At 37.0% G+C, this 18,226-nt stretch overlaps 1 protein-coding gene across 3 annotated transcripts in view; it reads right to left on the reverse strand.

Moving 5' to 3' along the window:
- Positions 1-1,456: 1,456 nt before the first annotated feature.
- Srbd1 (S1 RNA binding domain 1) overlaps positions 1,457-18,226 on the reverse strand; it is a 207,339-nt gene continuing 190,569 nt past the window's right edge. For all 3 annotated transcript variants that reach the window (XM_033763887.1, XM_010615762.2, XM_033763886.1), the window contains exons 20-21: positions 5,684-5,868; positions 1,457-2,345 (exon numbers count right to left, since the gene is read on the reverse strand). In XM_033763887.1, coding sequence (XP_033619778.1) covers positions 2,056-2,345; positions 5,684-5,868 — 475 coding nt within the window. In that variant the 3' untranslated portion in view covers positions 1,457-2,055. The remainder of the gene's footprint in view (positions 2,346-5,683; positions 5,869-18,226) is intronic.

The following is an 18,226-nucleotide window of genomic DNA, read 5'->3' on the forward strand; positions in this document are numbered from 1 at the left end:
ACATCGCTTATGATGGTTATAATTTTATATATCTTTGATTAATGATTCTTTTTCTCCCCCTTAATAGACTAAGTTCCATGATGGCAGGGAAAATGTCTATTTTTCTATCACAATTGTACAGTCAGAATCTAGCACAATGCCTGGTACATAAAAATTCACCAATAAATATTTAGGGGATAGTCATCATCAACTTCATCTTAAATTTGGGACAGGAGACCCAGAGAAGCAAAGACACCAGCCCAAAAACACACTGATTAGTGGTAGACTAGGACTAGAGGCAGAACATGTGATACTACATTTTAGATTTGCAATGATAAGTAAGACGTGGCCCCTCATCTCCCAGCTTTGGCCTTATAGAGCCTCCACCATGTTCGAGATACATAAAACTATGCAATCTGGTGCAATGTCATGTCCATGAAAGCTTAGTTACCAACTCAATAAAACTTTACATTGTGATCTGCTCTGGTTCCTGAGTCTGAAGTTCCCCGGGAAGAAGAGCTCTTTCCCAAAAACATCTGCTGAGACTGTATCACACTGGGGGCCTATCACTCATCACTGACCTATAAATGATGAACCATGAAGAATATTGGGAAAAGTAAATAGGAAGATGAATTTGAACTTATAACATCATGATTCATTGTCAGTTGAAGACCAGTAAGAAACAGAGAAAAAGCAGTTCCAGAATAAGCTGCCAGAATTACAACAGGCCTTGAATAGGACCTGACTTGCACATCTTTTAAGGAGCCTGCTGCATCAAAATAGCCTATAAACAAAATTTGGAAAGCTGTATTTTTTGAGAATAGCAAAGTGCCAGGTAGCACTGTCATGAGACATAGACAGTCAGTCACTATTTTTTAAGTGACTACTATTAGCAGGTGAGGATATGATACCAAATAGAAGACTTGGACGATAAAAAGAGGCACTATTAAAAATGACGCCAGGACAACAGGTTTTTACTAGTACTGTCCCAGACAAATAAACAGGAATGATTATACTTCCGTAACTATTTTCCAGAAAAGCAGTACTCAATCATGCAAATAACTTCATCAGGCAAATCAACAACAGCAGCAGAAGTCAAAATAGATAAGCTACCAGTCCAATACGAGCTTCACATCCCTTTGACACTAAAAGGTCACACTGATACCATCTCTACTAAATAAACAGAATTAAGAGTCACTTCCTTTACTTGTTTTTCTTGCCCCTTCTCAGGCAAGAAAGATCTATATTGAATCTTTAGGGTGGTCATTTTAATCCTCATTTGAAGTTATTCCTGATGGTTAAGAAATAATATATCCTTCTACGACAAGCTAAGTCAAATAAAGTCACTCTCTAGATTTCTAGAGGCTTCCCTCTTCCCCAATGTATGTGTCCATGAACCACATCTTCTTCAATCATGATTGACTTCTGGGTCATTCACTGAATCAACATAGCAAAACACATCACCAGCCACAAAACTTTATTGCAGAGATCAATACATATAGTCTTCAGAGGAATGTTCTGAACCATTCACTTGACAGCCTCAAACACATGTTTCACTAGTGTATTTTTTTGTTTACTTAGCAAGGGAAAATAAAGATTATTGCATAAATAACATATCATGTCCAAAAGGCCTGATAATAATAAAGAAATCTATTAAATGGAAGTACTGCCATCCCTACTGTGTCAACAAACATTGCATAATTCATATCAACAAGACAATCCCATCGAGGTCCAAGAAGACAGACGCTGGCAAGTAGAACTGAGGCAATCTGTTGTAAAAAAAATGTAGTCAATGATGAATTACAAAAAATAAAAAATGAAGTTTTGATCAGAAAACTTACTACAAAATGCCACATAAGGATGTCTACCAGTTACTTTCTTTAAAGAGAAAAGAAACCAAATATTTGGTTTTCTATTTATTCATAAGAAAAGAATATGGAAAATGTTCAGAAAATACTTTCGATATAAAGTGATTTCTTTCTCATATGCTACCTATGATTCAGGGATATCTTACTTATCCTTGTCAATCTGTAGACATAAGGAAATAAAATCAGTGTCTAGCCTTCAGCAGGACACTCACAGCACTCGAATAAGGTCCAGAGTAATCCTGGATCGGGGGATGTCAATGTTGAGGACTCGGACTTCCACTCTTTCTCCAGGGCCCAGTCCAAGACTCCTTCTCTTCTTTGTTTTAGAAAGTTTTGCTTCTGTTACATTTCGTATGGGAATCAGCCCTGATCGTCCCACTCCTATATCCACAAAAATCCCAAACAGAGTGGCATTTTCAACTTTGCCCGTCAGAATCGTGCCAACTTGCAGATCTTCCAGGCATACTATGCTTCTCTTGAAATCGGGTTTATCAAACTCTGTAAGGAAAAAGGAAGTCAGTGTAAGTAATAAGGGACTATACTTCACAGATACAATTTAGTGGATTAGCATTTATTGCATTCTGATTATATGTACAGACCAATATTAAGGTTTGAGGGGGAATATAAAAGAAGCTGGAGGCACAGGCCTGCCTTTAGAGAAAATGCATTCTACAAGAAATAGTACTCACACAGTAGGAATAATTCAAGAAAATTAAATACTTTCCTTTCCTCAACCTCTGTATTAGGAATGTGAACATTAGTACTATCCATGAGAATAAGGAGTGACAGATAATGAGAATGTATTCTTGCTAAATGAATATACAAGGCTAATCACAAACACCAAGAAAGTGAGACCCAGGGAGACAGGAGAGTAGGAGTTTTATTTTCAGTACCTGGACTCTTAAGTTGTTTAAAGTTGGTAGAAAGTACATTGATATTTGGTCAAATGAGGATTTTGTTCCCACAAGACTGTAACTCAGGAATCAATTCCAGTGCATTTCAAATATATTTATCCAAACAAAATGCATGGATTCTTGATTCTCTATGGCTCAGAAACCCAGAGCAGCTAGAATCTAACCTTCCTTCTTTTCTTTCCATTCAACTCTTCAAACATTTATAAATTCCTATCATTACCTTCTGGGAAGGCACTCTGCTGGGTCCTAGAGACACAAAGATGAAGATCCTCAGACTTCGGTTCTCAAGTTCCTTACAGCCCCTTCCCTTGCTCATGCCCCTATATAACTCTCTGCTCACTGACACTGTCCCCTAGAAGGTGGGCAGAAAGCACACCAAGGAGTCATTATGACCGTAGTCAAAAACAAAACAACAAACATTTCATAAGGTAGACAGTGAGAACTAACAGTTTTAATGGGGCTTGTGGATTAACTGTGGCCTTCATTTATCCACGGTCTTCTTGGCCTTGGCCCCCTTTCCTAGGATTACTGAGTGTTGACTCTGATAACAAAGAACACATTCTATGCTTGGATCTCCTTTTACTAAGACCTCATTTTCCCCGCTACCCAGTCCATTTCCTTTTCCCCCACAGCTGTTGGCTTTATCCTGATTACTTGTTAGAGCTATCCTTTACATTTGTATTAACAACTGGTCACCTCTTTTCTCCCCTCCCCCAGTCCAAGTATGTATACTAAAACCAGGATCTTTGAAAATACTAAATTCTTTCCTGTAAAACAAAACAAAACAAAACCTCCTTTAAACCCTAACTTTCATTTTCTTCATAAAAAAGAATATAATAAAATTGAAATTGATTCTTGTAGAACTTCACCTGATGCTGAAGTCTGAACTCCAAAAGCAAGAAACCTACTGTAACATAATACTACACTGGGCAAGCACTGTGTCAAAGCAAACTGAAACTAAGTCATTGATCAGGGCCAGAGGTAGGATGGTCTCCAAGGCCCTATAAGGCATTATTTTTATGCTTGGAAACTTTTTCCCTCCCTCTTTTTCTTGCAGAGGTCCAGCTGCTGCAGATTCCTCAAGGGGTTCTGATCAGCTGCTTAGTTTAATTTTGCATGGAAAATCAGAGTCAGAAACTACTTAACATGTTCCTGAAGACAGTTTAGGCCACTGAGAAATCAGAAAATCCTCCGTGCACCATGCAAACTTTAACACTTTGATAACCATGGCTGTGTACTCTGTCCATTGTCACCACAATGCTTCCAATGAACTGCTCAATTCTGGAAACTCACTTGCAACCCAAGTGTTAATAAAAATGGAATCGATTATGTCATTGAGAAAACAGAAGACAGGATATGAGGAATGAATGAGGCATTAAGAAAAGAAATAGTTTATCTTCTTAAAATGAAGAGATTTAACATAAATACTCTTATGTAGAAATATCTAAAATACCATCTATACTCTCAAAAGCATAACTCGTCCGCCTTCCTCCTTGGGGATGTGTTTAATAGTAAAATTATGGTTCTCAGATATCTTGAAAATTATGACTTATACCAGGGCAAAGGTCAGTTACAAAGGTTGCTTAAAGAGACCTATTTGAAATTTCACTTGTCACACTGGTAAACACTGTGGTAACTGGAAAGCTTACTCCAGAGCTCAGAGCACCTGTGTTTTTGTTCAACAAAGGGCATCTCAGGTAAGGCCCTCTTCTTAGTGAGGTTGGTAAACTTGACCATATAATTTGTGTGTTGACTTGAGTCTACAGTTTAACTAGGATAATGAAGTAACCAACAGTATAACAGATAAAGATAGACCAGAATATTCAGTAAATCTAACATCTATTTATCAATCCTCTAATGTAGTTGTATAGGCATATCACCCAAAATTTTACCCTATTTGAAAATCACTGCTCTATTAAGTTTTCCTCCTAGATATATCCCTGAAATTCACACAAAAGACTTCCAAGAGGAGATGGATTTGACTGTTGAAACAGCCATTCTGTGTGAAGGGCCACCTGGATGCTTTCACTGTCACATTCACTGGCTGTTTTATTTTCTCATGTATGTATGTATGTATGTATTTTTCTTCCCACTTTTATTTTTAACTCAAAATCTATAGGCTAGTTGAAGAGATAGCACAATAAACTTGCTGGGTGGTTAAATTCCCTTAAACTTTTTTAAAGAAGCATATCTAACCACTTCAATACAGCCTAACAGAATGAAACAAGATAGGCTCTAAATATGGAATCATTAAAAGTGGTTATAAGACAAGTGTACAGATTCTTTTAAATCTCAGGGGTTCCTACTCAAACTTCCTTAGGAAGTAAGTTATTTGATAACTTAATTCTTTTTCACTGGGTCATTGCTCTCAACAACTACAGCTATTATACTACTCTCACCCTCTACCTGTGCTGAAAGCCGAGAGCACTTTTAATTAGAAAGAAAATCAACAGAAAGATATCATCTTATTTGTTCAATGTGCTCATTGACACAGAATCCAGAAACTTGGATAGCTGTAATTTAGGAAAAAGACTCACTTTTTAGCATGTGAATGGAATGCTTTACCTTGAACTCCTGGTTCCTAGAACATAAAGACAGCTTATAAAAGAATCATGAAAATGTAGCCGCTTTTATGCACAGTGTGTATGCATGTGCGTGCGTGTGTGTGTGTGTGTGTGTGTGTATGATGAATTTTAGTGTAGTATAATAGCAAATAAACATTGAAGGAGTTCAGAGACCTGGCTTCCAGTTTTGGCTCTGCACACTAATTATAATGACCCTAAAGCTTACTAAGCTTCAATTATACCATGTATAGAATGAGAGGATCTGTCTTGATTATGGCATGGAGCTGTCGGAGAATCAAAAGAGGCAATATTAGCTAAGCAAACATCAGACACTGTAGGTAATTCAAGTTCAACTTACCTGTTCGAAAGTCAAAGCTTTCAGGTTGGCTGAGACCATCTATGATGACCTGTAAGGTGTGTACTGTTGTCTTCAATCTTTCTGCAGCTTTCTCTATTCCTTCCTTTTCAAGAGATGAATTTATTTTTTGCTGCATTTCAAGTTTTCCTATCTCACACAGTGTCCCTCCAATGAATGATAAAAATCTTTAATGGAGAGAAAAGTCCAATATTTATCAATAATGTTACTTCTTTTCCAATCTCCTTATACAGATCATCCCAAATTCATTCATATCAGATTTACAAATCAATCATATTAGATTGCTATATCATTAGTCAGTCAATTCGTTTTTATTGAGAATCTATTATGTGTCTCACACTGTAATAGGCAGTTATTGGGGAGAACAAGGCAGTGGGGGGAGGAGGAGGGAGTTAACTTAGATTCACTACTATTTTACAAATGAAGCACTTGCCTCAGAGTCAGCACCAGGAGCATTTTTCAGTGTAATGCTCATCATCCCCCCTCCTCTGTTAAGGTTATCTACATTCACTCAGGTGTCCTAACATTTTAGTTAGGAAACATTTAAATTTAAATCAGCTATCAGGCAAAAAATTAACTATGACAGAAAAATCCAGCAAAGTATGCATCAAGCACTGGCAACTTCGAGAAACGATTTACTCTATCCATGTGTCATATCTTTACTCCTGTGCACTATGATAGAAGTAACACTTGTGCACCATACTTTCAGCCTAATAACTTTCAGATTCCAACAACCCTCACAAAAACCAAATTATGTCAAGAACATGGAATATTCAGCCAGTAAGAAACAAACACGGGAAGGGAAGTGGGGGTGTAGCTCAGTGATAGAGCATGTGCTCAGCATGAAGCCTTAGGGTCAATCCCAGTACCAGAAACAAAAATAACAAAAAACAAGGAGAAGGTGGGGGATATCTGAAAGAAAAAGTAATTTTCTTTCAAAATAGAAGCAAGACCTCAATTATATTACTTAAATATGAACATTATCTTTATACATTTTATACATTACATAGCTGCAATATTTGCAAAAAAAACAAAAAACAAAAAACAAAACCCCTAGCTAACTTCAAAATTTTCCTTCTGCAATAATGAAAATAGAGCTTCTGAAAATGGGCAGGGCACCAAGAGCTGGAAGGAGCAGGAGATTAAAACAACAGAAGAAAGATGTATTATGTACATGTACCAACTCCCCACAATACATGTAATCATTATGTACTGCAAACATACACTAATATTTTTTCCTTTTGTTATGTTCCCTTGCTTTCATAGCTGTCTCTCAGTTATGTAGTTTTGGCATTCAGAAATAAGTTAAGAAAGAAACAAAGAAAGGGTTAAGATGACTTCCCTTCAATTTTATGTGAAGACTGGGCTGTACCTTACTTTCCTGACATTCCTTGGCTGGGTATTTTTCTACATCATTAAGTTCCATTTCCTATGATTAATGGCACTTTAAAAATGTCAACACAGTAATCAGACAGATAGTGATACTAATGCCTTCAAATCCCTTCCTCTAAGGATGTCTCTTGAATACAAGAAGAAAAAAAGGAAACTGTTGGAGGTTTGTCTATAATGAGAATTGGGATATATCCCACTTGACAGGTTGCTGGATCATCACAAAAGGAATGCTTGTGATTCCAAGTTTCTTTTTGGCCAGAAAAGGGCTCTTCAGTGATACTCTGCTATCTAGTGGAGAAAGCTCCCTCTCATTTCTCATTTAGCTAGGGCATCTCCTTGGGATTCAAATCTGTAATCCTGCTATATTTCTAGAGCCATATTTTTTGTAAGAAAAAAAAAAAAGACTCTCCAGCATCCAACTATTTCTCTGAAGAATATATTTTGGTGATTGGTTTAATAAAAGACATGCAGTGATGCTTAATATCCTTGTTTGGAAATGAGCTTCCATCTAAACCAGAGGCCAGGGCACTGTCTCTGTGTGTCTACGTGTTCATGGCTTCCCCAGCAGGCAGGGAGACAGCCGGTTTTTGTCAGGAATGATGGGCAGCAGCACACAGGGTCCTGGTGACAGGGCACAGCTGTTGGAGCTTTGACTGAAAGAGAAGATGACACATGACAACCTCTGCCCAGAGCCAACTTCCTTATACAATATTCTAAATAATTCATGCCCTGCTGAGTAGGCTTCATTGGTATTCACTGTCTTGGCTTTATTGATCTGCAATGGCTATTTAAACAGAACATCTTTGAAATCCTCAAGATTGTGGCTTATAAACATCTGCTAAAAAGCCCAAAAATATATTCAAGGGCTGTAAATACATAACTTTGAATAGCATTTCACAATTAACATAAGTGACTAAATGCAGAAACTTCCTAAAAGAATGTGCAAGCCTTGGCCTCGATAACAAAAGCATCTACTCAGCAAGCAAGCCACTAGGAGTCTTAAGACTCTGTGTGTGTGTGTGTGTGTGTGTGCGTGCGCGAGTGTGCATGCATGCTTGTGTGTGTACAAGAGAGGAACTCACTGCTACAAGTCACTTTCATGCACAGAATTCTGCTCCTATTGATTGCAGAAGAAAAAGATTGGTCTGTTTAATCTGAGTGCTTATTTCATGTATCACTTTCATTCTTACTAGTAACTAAAACCAGTAAAAAAGCAACCAGTTGCACTCCTAGCTTAATGCTTCATATTGATCAACCTTATTTTTAAATAACCGTGGAACAAAGTAAGTGCTTTTTTATTTTGAAAACTTTCTTAAAGTTAACAAGGTCACAGATGGCATGGGGACTGACTGCTTCTTACTGGATTTCAAATATACTCAACTGTACAGGATAAAGAAGCAAGGCTTTATGCTCAGTAGTCACTCAATAGACACATGCTCCTTAAATGTCCTAAGAAAACTTTACGTATTCCAAATTTTTACTTTAGAATTGAAGCAATAATATGCAATATGAAGTATTTCCTAGCTCAAAAGTACCAAATAAAAACATACTTTAAGCTTGGAACACAGATTATAAGTGAAGATGTACTAATTTGTGCTGGGAATCATACTAAGAAGATTTTCTCACTGAATTGTGATAGTAATCCTAAAAGGTAGTTGTATTATACAGAAAAGGAAAATTGAGCTTCAGGGAGTTTAGATTACTTGCCCAGAGCCATGCAGCTATTCCCACTAGCTGGAGTTTCATGCCACACACAAGGTATCCATGTAACTAAAGGCATGTAAAAATTAATGTGTTATATTTGGTGAAGATAGAAAACACACTACTTTTGGTAATATTTTACCAACATAATTTAATGGCAGATTACTTTTAAATATCAGACAGTTAACAGTAAATCCCACAAATATACAAGCTTTTAAGTAGACAAGTGTCTCCAAAGTCAATGAGTTACTAAAATCAGTCTCACTCTACTGTCTCTGGAAGGCTTTTGCAGTTTGCTAAGGACTGCTGTTGGAGCTGCTGTTTTTATTTAATATGTAATTTCATCCATCTTACATAAAGTAAGAAAGTAGCATAAATGCAACAAATAAGCACATCATGTTCTTTTAGCACACATCTGCACAAAGTTAAAATACAGATCTTGCAGCAGAGATAATGCTTATTTTTCAAACAGATAGCTATGTAACCTAAAAGAGGCTGATATTTTCAACAGAAACTTGTTATAAATGAAGGGCTTTTCCCCTCAAAAATTCAGAAAAATCTTTGTAGGATTTTTTTTTTTTTCTCTCAAAGAAGAAGAAATTCTCAAGATCTGTAAGACTTTGGGCATAGCCATTCAGTTTTATGTAATCATTTCCAGCATGGAGATTTAGGGGCTGAGGGCCCATTCATTACATTAAAGCAACATGATACCCCACAGAGCACAGAAGAGCCATGGGGATGCAATATAATCACTTTAAAAACAACTTAATATTAGCATGTGCTTTGTGGGCAAAACACATGACTTATAACTCCACCAAGAACCTATAAGGGCAAAGTAGTTCTTGCCTACCCACTCTTGACACTTTCATACTTGTTAATTTTTATCCATTGCTTTTACTCAGTTGTACAGTAATTTCATCAATAAGCAAAAAAATTAAATGCAGGAGAAGAGAGATCTTGAAAATGAATAGGAACAGACAGCTCAGGTCAAAATTTGAAATACAGGGAGAAGTTCAGTGATTTAAAAATAGATCTTATACGCTACGAGGAAATTTGTCATTTTAAACTGTGATTTGTAGGGCAAGTAGTGGGATACAAATGAAAAGTTCAGCAATAATATTTTACTCTAAAAATACTTGATATTATATACATTTCAAATCTACTGCTCTTAACATGAAAGACTGTCTATAAATTCAAGTGTAGCAAAGCAGAAGACCCTGCTCCTCCTAGGAGGTTCTGCAGGGGAGCTGAATGGCACCGGTATATGCAGCCGAGTGTTCTTCAGCTTGAAGCAGGACTGCTGCCTTTACCACAGCTGCCATTCCATCAGCCAAATCAAAGCAACAGCAATGTAACTACACTTTAATCACCATCAAAGAAACTTTTCAAACTTCCTTGTTAAGACAAGACACTGGACTTGACCAAAATTCTTCAAAATCTGGGCTGATGCAAAACCCATAAGTAACTGTAAATTCAGAGTGTATTTCTAGAGGCCCCATGAAGCTAGTAGATAGCTAATGAAAGTAATATCTAAATGGCTTTCCTTAGCATTTAATTAACCACAGAAAGAGCAACTATGTCTTCTTAAAAACCTATAGTGAACTGGCTTTTAAAAACTAGTACACTACAGGTAAATATTTTCAAAGTTTAAGCCTTTCCAAGAGAGTGATGTGCTTGTTCTAAAATCTCTTCCAGGATGATATGAGAGTAATTTTGAATGGTGTGCAGTTATCTAGGCTAGGGTAGGGCACTTTAATGTTGTTTCTTGGTACCATGTGGAATGCCTAATACTGATTAATAGCAGAAAATAACCAAGAAGAACCAACAGGAAGATGCCGTGGTGGATCAAAGAATGTGGGCTTTTCTTCCATTAGGCTTGCTGTGTAAGCATTAGACGGTACCTGCTTTTAACTTCTGAAGAGCGTACTAAATGTTTTCCAAGGGTCTATTAAATATGCACAGAAACTGGATACTTGTTCCACATTGCACTGATTGCATGTAGGAGAACATGTCCTTAGTAAGCTGTTTTATTTTAACCTTTATACTCTTTAGCAATTTAGTATACGGACTCTACTTTGTTTTAAAAACAAAATGTGCCAGTTAAAATGTCCTTCCATAGAAATCTTCTAAAGGTTAAAGATTTAGGATGATTTTCCTTTTAGAAATAGCTGAAGCCAGTGTTCATAAAGTTACATCAGTGCATATAAGATCAGGGTAATAACCAATGTCATAAGTAGCAATGGTTATTTCTGAATTCACAATGTATTATATACTGTGTAATTATCACAATTTTAAAAGCAAATGAGTCTGAATGCACAATAATGAAGGTTATCTTGTGCTGAAATGCTGTTGCTGCTCTGAAGGTGTCTAAGCTCCTGTTCTAGTAACTGCCTTAGAAATAAATTTATAAGTGATATTTAGAAAATTTGTTTTCTCATATTTTTAAAATGTCTCCATACCCCTCCTGTACACACACAAAAGAGGAAGGGGGGGTCAATAACCCAAGAGAACTCAGGTTGATCACTTTCTCTCCAGTGAGTCTGGTTGTTTTTACATATACATCCCCCTACCTCAAATGATAAAGATTTACTAAAAATCAAAGCTCTTAAAAGGAATGTAACAAAATGCTGAGGCTGATTAAAAATAATTTAGAGGGCCGGGGATTTAGCTCAGCAGTTTGGTGGCCTGCCTTGCAAGCGCAAGGACCCGCGTTCAATCCCCAGTACCAAAAAAAAAAAAAGAATGTGCTGCTTTATTTGATAAATCTTTTGAGTCTTTGCCTTGAAGGAGCTACAGTCCAATGTTAGGTAATGACACTGTAATTGAAATAAAGAATTTACATTTATATTTTTGCATTTCGAGAGGCAGGGTTTTATGTTCAGATGAACAGATGCTAAGACTATGCTCAATAAAGATGATTTCATTTAATTCTCTCAAAAATGTACTGTAGATAAAGATTTGAAGAAAAGGGACCCAAACTTCACAGAAGCTAAGTGGCCAGCCCAAAGTCACACAGCTGAAACCACAGCACTGTGGCTAAGGTAAAAGTTATAATACATCACATCTTCATCAGCACCTCTACCTCCTTATTTTGGAAGACTTTCAAAGCAGACAGAAGATTGAGATCTCAGATAAAATTTGGCACCCAGAACCACTGCCTGGGAGCCATTTATTATTATTTTTTAAACTAAATTTTCAAGGAAAAATCTTTGGTTCTTTTGAGTTACTAAGAGTGGGGCAAAATTAAGTTAGTGGTTTCAAAGGCTGCAGACTCGCCACAGCTCAAAAACACTGTGTTTAGAATTAATATAATTTAATTTACTGCCTGTAAAGCCATAATGTGGATTAGTGCCTGTGACTATTTGAAAGAGAAGGGCAAATAAAGTATTCAAAAACACACAAGCTGGAAATAGAAGGTCTGAAATCAAAGTTCTGGCACTGCTGGAGATAAAGGCCATATATTACAGGTAAACGTCATTTTTCCTTAGGAAACAGACTTTTTAATGACAAATGCCAACTTGTCAAAAAATGCAAAAATGCTTAACCTCATTTCATTATGTCCCTGGATGTCCTCTGAATGGGCAGATACTGTTACTCCATTTAAAAAGTGAGCAACTCAGGTAAGGTAACTTGCTTATGGCAACTCAAGAGAGAATAAAAAGATAGGCTATGACAAAAATCTATAGCTGGCTTGGGGACAGGAAGGGAAAGACGAGATAATGGGAGACTGAATCAATACCCTCCTGCATTTCTGGCTCCAGACGGAATAGTCTAAACATGAGAAAGAGAAGACAGGAGAAGGGCAGGCAAATAAATACACTGGAGATGGAAGAGACTGAATGGCCCGCAACTTCCACTCACTCCTCCTCCACTGAGTACCAACAGGTTCCTCTAGATCTGCAGGACAGAAACCTGAAAGTTCTCCAATCTCCACAGCTAGTATGAACATCAACTGTGAATGTTAAATGCCCCAAGTTACATCAAGATCAAAAGGCGAGACGACACATTTTTCCCTGGAGAAGATGTAACTTTTCCTTTATGGCTCAGCCTGCCAGCCCCTTATCAATCACAACCAAAATAGCAGCAATAATGATAATAGCTATGCTGTCCCAGGAGCTGAGCTTTCTGTATACATTAACCCCTGTACTTGTATGAGATAGACAAGAAATGAGGAGTTCTGAGGTCAAACGGCCATGATCTGAATCTTGGCAGTCAACAATGCACACTGCCTCTAGACTAAGCTAGCAAATACATAAGTACAGTCTCAGGTCCTTGAACTTCCTAGAGTCCTCTATTAGTTTTGTCAGAAACTTGGTGTGGGCTGTGTTCAAACAGAGCGTAAGACATTAGATGACAATCAATTCCTCAGAACCTAATAGCCTGGTCATCTAATTCTCAAGTGGGTGGATTCTCATTTATCATTTTTCTCTTTTGTGAGAGCACTGCTGAAAATATGATGAATATCATTTCCTGGGAACTAGATGTTCAGGTTTTAACTATCAACAATAAAAACAAAAAGAAAAATTGCTTTTAGTAATCTCTATATTTAACATCTTTATTTTTTAGATTTGGCCTCTCTTGTATGATGCTATACCTCAATGAAAAGGCAATCTAATATTGTCTAATCGTATCTCTAATAGAAGTTAGTGCATGATAATTAATTGATACATATCCTAAATTAAAGGATTATCAAAAGCCAGTGATGATTGTGCCTTAATTTTTTGTTCAAATACTGGCAGCTCTTTGTAAGGTAAGTTAAGAAAAATTTGAGATCTTACAACTTTGTAAATATTCTCTTCTTTGCTCTACTTACCTAATCATTGTTTGTTTTACAGCATGTGCAGTTGGGTTTCTTTTCAGGCACACTCCTCACAAAGAAACATGTTTTTAGCATCATAGGAGTTAGGTGGCATGCCACTGCAGAACAGAGCTGTGTGAATTTTACATGTGGGGAGTGTGGTCCACATACTCAGTAAACTAAGGGACACACCCGCAGAAAAAATACAAATGACAAGCCCTGGCTCTTCCGGTTCTTCACAGTTGAAACCATGAATAGCAAATCTGTGAGCCTCACAGGGTTTAGTTCTGCCTTTTTTTCTCTCCCTTAAACAAAGCCAATTGAAATTCTGCTCTTATCACATCTGCTTATTAGCTAGAAAATGTCTTTCCCTTCTGGGCAGCAAGGTAAGGTTGGAGAGAAGGTAGCAAAGCTAAAGACAATTCTAAAAGAGGAGTTTGGGGAATGCGAAGTCCTTGTGCAGGAATGGGCAAGAGTACAAAGTTGGGATGTGCTCTCTCACCCAGGGTCTTTGGTATTAGCTATTCATCACGATTCCATTTGACTCATTTCAAAGCTCCATGACAGGGGCCTGAAAGGCAGGATCTCTTCGAGCTACCCCAAAGTCAACCACCTCCAGGTAAGGGGGTTCTAGTTAGGATCCTTTTATGCACTTGTCTCATAAGGGAATGCTTGTGTATCAGGTGGGTTAATTCTGGTCTTAAAATTTTGACACAAATTTTTAGTAAATCAAAGATGTACTGCTTGGTTTTGGCACTGAAATTTATCTCTTCCCTAAGTAAAGGTTTTGCCAGATTTATGTGATTATTCCTGTCTTAGAACTGAATTTTAAATTTATAGTTGTCTACTCTCTAAAAATACACATTGCATTGACTGTAAGAGTCAGAAAGAGGCACATCAGTAATACCAAGGGAAACACCCTAGTACTAAAACTCAGTAGAATAGTGATATTAGTTGTCCCTTGCTATACATTTATGTGGTCCATCCGAATGGCACTACATACCACATTCTTGCTTCACCAGCTGTTAACCACTTTTAGAAACTAGTCCTTGCGAAATTTCTCCCTAATAGCCAAAATGGAAACAACAAATACTAGCTAATGCTTTAACAAAATGAGTGCTGAGTGACAGTGTTGACATTAAATTTCTTGGCATTTTCCAAGTTAAATCAGGAACACAATGACTTTTAAGCTTAACTATCTGGAATGAATCAAATTCTTAATGCAGCAGATTCTTTGGAGGAGAGCCAGGTCTCACTGTGACACGTACAAATCAGCATCATCTGTAGCACAAAGCACTACCTCCTGGCACCTTATTCATAAAAAGGGAAATTGGATATATGCCTTGGCTCTCTAGACCAACCAAAATGGTAGGGCAAAAAGACAGGAGGCCTGGTTATGGGGGAGGTAACCCCTACATAGGCTGTATCTGGGCCTCCATCTACTAGTAGTGTAGCAGTAACTTTATTTATGGCTTATAGGAGCTAATGTAATGAAATTACACGTGGACAATGATTTTTGGATAAAAGAAAATGGGGAAAACTCCTCTTTCATGGACTGTCTTTGCCTTTCCCACCTAAACATGAGGAGACCTGAGGACTGGGTACTCTGTGAAGGGCAGTAGGATTCAATTTGAAGAAGTCCTGAAATCCTTTCCTTGCACTCGGGATTCTGAAAGTCCATATGATCTAGGATCTCGATATTCCAGAGAGTCTAGATGTTCATCCACAGTGTTGCTTATGAGACTGTATTAATCTCCTTAATCTCAGTCAGTTTACACCACATAAAAATTTTTTTGGATTAAAGTTAAACATTTAATTTTATGCTATTAAAGTTTCAATTCTTGAGTAGTTCCTTTTCCTATGTTCTTCCATATACTCATCTTTCATCCTCAATTTCTATCATTTATTCTTTCAAATATTACCATTTGTTAGGTACTGGAAATACAGAGGTAAACCTGATTCTTGTGATCACTGTCCTATTAAATTTAAATTTAATTGTCACTAGCACAGCAAATTGGGTGCCAAATTTTCAGATGCACTACTTCTTTTATAAGAATGAGGATAATCAGCAAGGTTCAGAGATTCACTTTAATTACGATACCCTACTATGTCATAATTTTTTTGACCATTCAAGTCTATTATGGATGTGTGGGATAGAATACTAAGAGTTGCATCAAAAGAAAGCTGTTTATTAAATAACCTTAACCTATTATTCTTTTTCTTGACCTCATGCAAGATGGATCCCTGACCCCTAAGATCAGTTCAGTGTTCCTTAACTTTTTGTACTTTTTATTGTTCCAGTATTATAGATCCTGTTGGTGATGCCTTTATCAACATGTGGCATATGTAGAGCACTGTGGTAGGGCCCAAAGAACATAAAAATGAATAGTGATGATTTACGCTTCAAAGAGCCAATCAAACGTATGAAGGGTAAGCTTACACTCCCAGATAATACAACAGAGGTAAATAATTACTTACTGCACTTTGTGAAGTATAAAAGTTGTTCAAGGAGAAAGAACTCACTACTAATGGAGGTATCATGGCTTCAAGCCAAACTATCCTTATTCAATGATGACATGATCCCTAACACAGAAGATCCTAAAAAAACTCAACCAAAGGACCCCTAGAACTAATAAACAAATTTGACAAAGTAGGATACAAAATAAATACATAAAAATCAACAGTGTTTTGGCATACCAACAATGAAGTTGCTGAGAAAGAAGTCAGAAAAGTAATTTCATGCATGAAAGCTCCCCCTGCCTAAAATACTTAGGAATCAACCTAACTGAAAAAGTAAAAGAACTCTATAAGGAAAGCTATACTATTGAAGAGATACCAGAAAATGGAAAGATATCCTCCGTTTCTGGATAGGCAATACCGATATTGTCAAAATGGCCACTTACCAAACCCGAATATTTATTAATACAATCACAATCAAAATATTAACATTTTTCATGGAACACACACACACACACACACACACACACACACACACACACAATTCTAAAATTTATGTGGAACCAGAAGAGACACAGAATAGCAAAAGTAATCTTGGGTAAAAGAGCAAGGGAAGGGGCATCACACTCCTAGATTTCAAGTTATATCACAAAGCCACAGTGATAAAAGCAGCAGAGTATCGGGACATAAACAGACATGTGGACTAATGGAAGAGAAGAGAGGATAAAGAAAGAACCTCAGGCATATCTAGCCATCTGATCTCTGACAAATGAGCCAAAAATATATGCTGGGAAAAAAAGACAGACTCTTTAACAAACGTTGCTGGGAAAACTGGCTACACACATGCAGAAGACTGAATCTAGACTCACATCTCTTACTCTGTACTAAAGTAAAATCAAAATGGACCAGAGAATTAAATATTAAAACAAACACTGAATCTGCGTGAAGACAAAATAATAAAAATTCTTAAAGATAGATGCATAGACTGACTCTGAATAGAACTCCAACTGCAAAAGATATATGAAGAAAAAACAAATGGGATTATATCAAATTAAGAAGTGTCTGTATGGCAAAGGAAACAACCAACAGAATGAAAAGACAACCTACAGAATGAGAAAAAATTCTGTCAGCTACTCCTCAGAAAAAGGATGAATACCTCAAATATATAACGAATTAAAAAAATCAGACCTCCCCAAAAACGACCCAGTCAAAAAATAAGCAGCTGAAATGATCAGGTGCTTCACAGATGAAGAAGTACAAAAGGCTCATAAGTATAAGAATATATGTTTAGCATCTTTGGCCATTACAGAAATGCAAATTAAATGCAAGCTCCATCTCACTCCACAAAGAATGGCTATATCACAAACTCAAAAGATGATAAACGCTGGTGAGGTTGTAAGGAAAAGGAACCGTTTTACATTTTTGGTGGCAATGTAAACTTGTACAACCATTACGGAAATCAGTATAGAGATTCCTCAAAAAAAACAAAAAAACAAAAAACAAAACTAAAAACAGAAATGCTCTTCTGAGTGTGTTCCCTAAAGAGTTAAAGACAGTATTACAGTGACAGATGCACACCCATGTTTATAGCAGCACAACTTACAACTGCTAAATCCTGTAGATGGCCTATATGTCCACAAACAGATAAATGAATAAAGAAAATGTAGTACATGGGCACAACAGAGTATTACTCAGCCATAAAGAAGGATATATTTTATGCCCCTTGAGACCATAATGCAAAGCAAAATAAATCAAGCACACAAAGTTAAATATTACACAGCTTCTCTTATATGAGAAACTCAAAGTGTAAATAAAGAGAAAAATAAAAGACAGATGACAGAAAACAGGGAAGCAGACCTTTTAGAGATGGGAAGAAATCCTAGGATTGGAGGGAGAAGGAAGGGATAGGAGGGGAAAGAGAACTAAAAAGGACTAAGACGCAATATGTATGTATCCACTCCCCATGATGAATGTACTTATTATGCATCTCAAGCATATACGTATGCCTTGGGTTAAGGGCATACCACATTTAGGAGCCTGGTGCTCCTGACAGTCCTTAAAGCCATGAGACTGGAAGAGCTCCACAGAGGAGGGATCCTTCCAACTCAGGGAAATTCAACTTCATCTTCTACAGTGCCTCTGGTATTCATACTTTTTTTTTTTTTTTTTTTTTTTCC

This window comes from Fukomys damarensis, unplaced genomic scaffold (assembly GCF_012274545.1).
Source record: "Fukomys damarensis isolate Sample0158 unplaced genomic scaffold, DMR_v1.0_HiC HiC_scaffold_2, whole genome shotgun sequence".
NCBI lineage: Eukaryota > Metazoa > Chordata > Mammalia > Rodentia > Bathyergidae > Fukomys > Fukomys damarensis.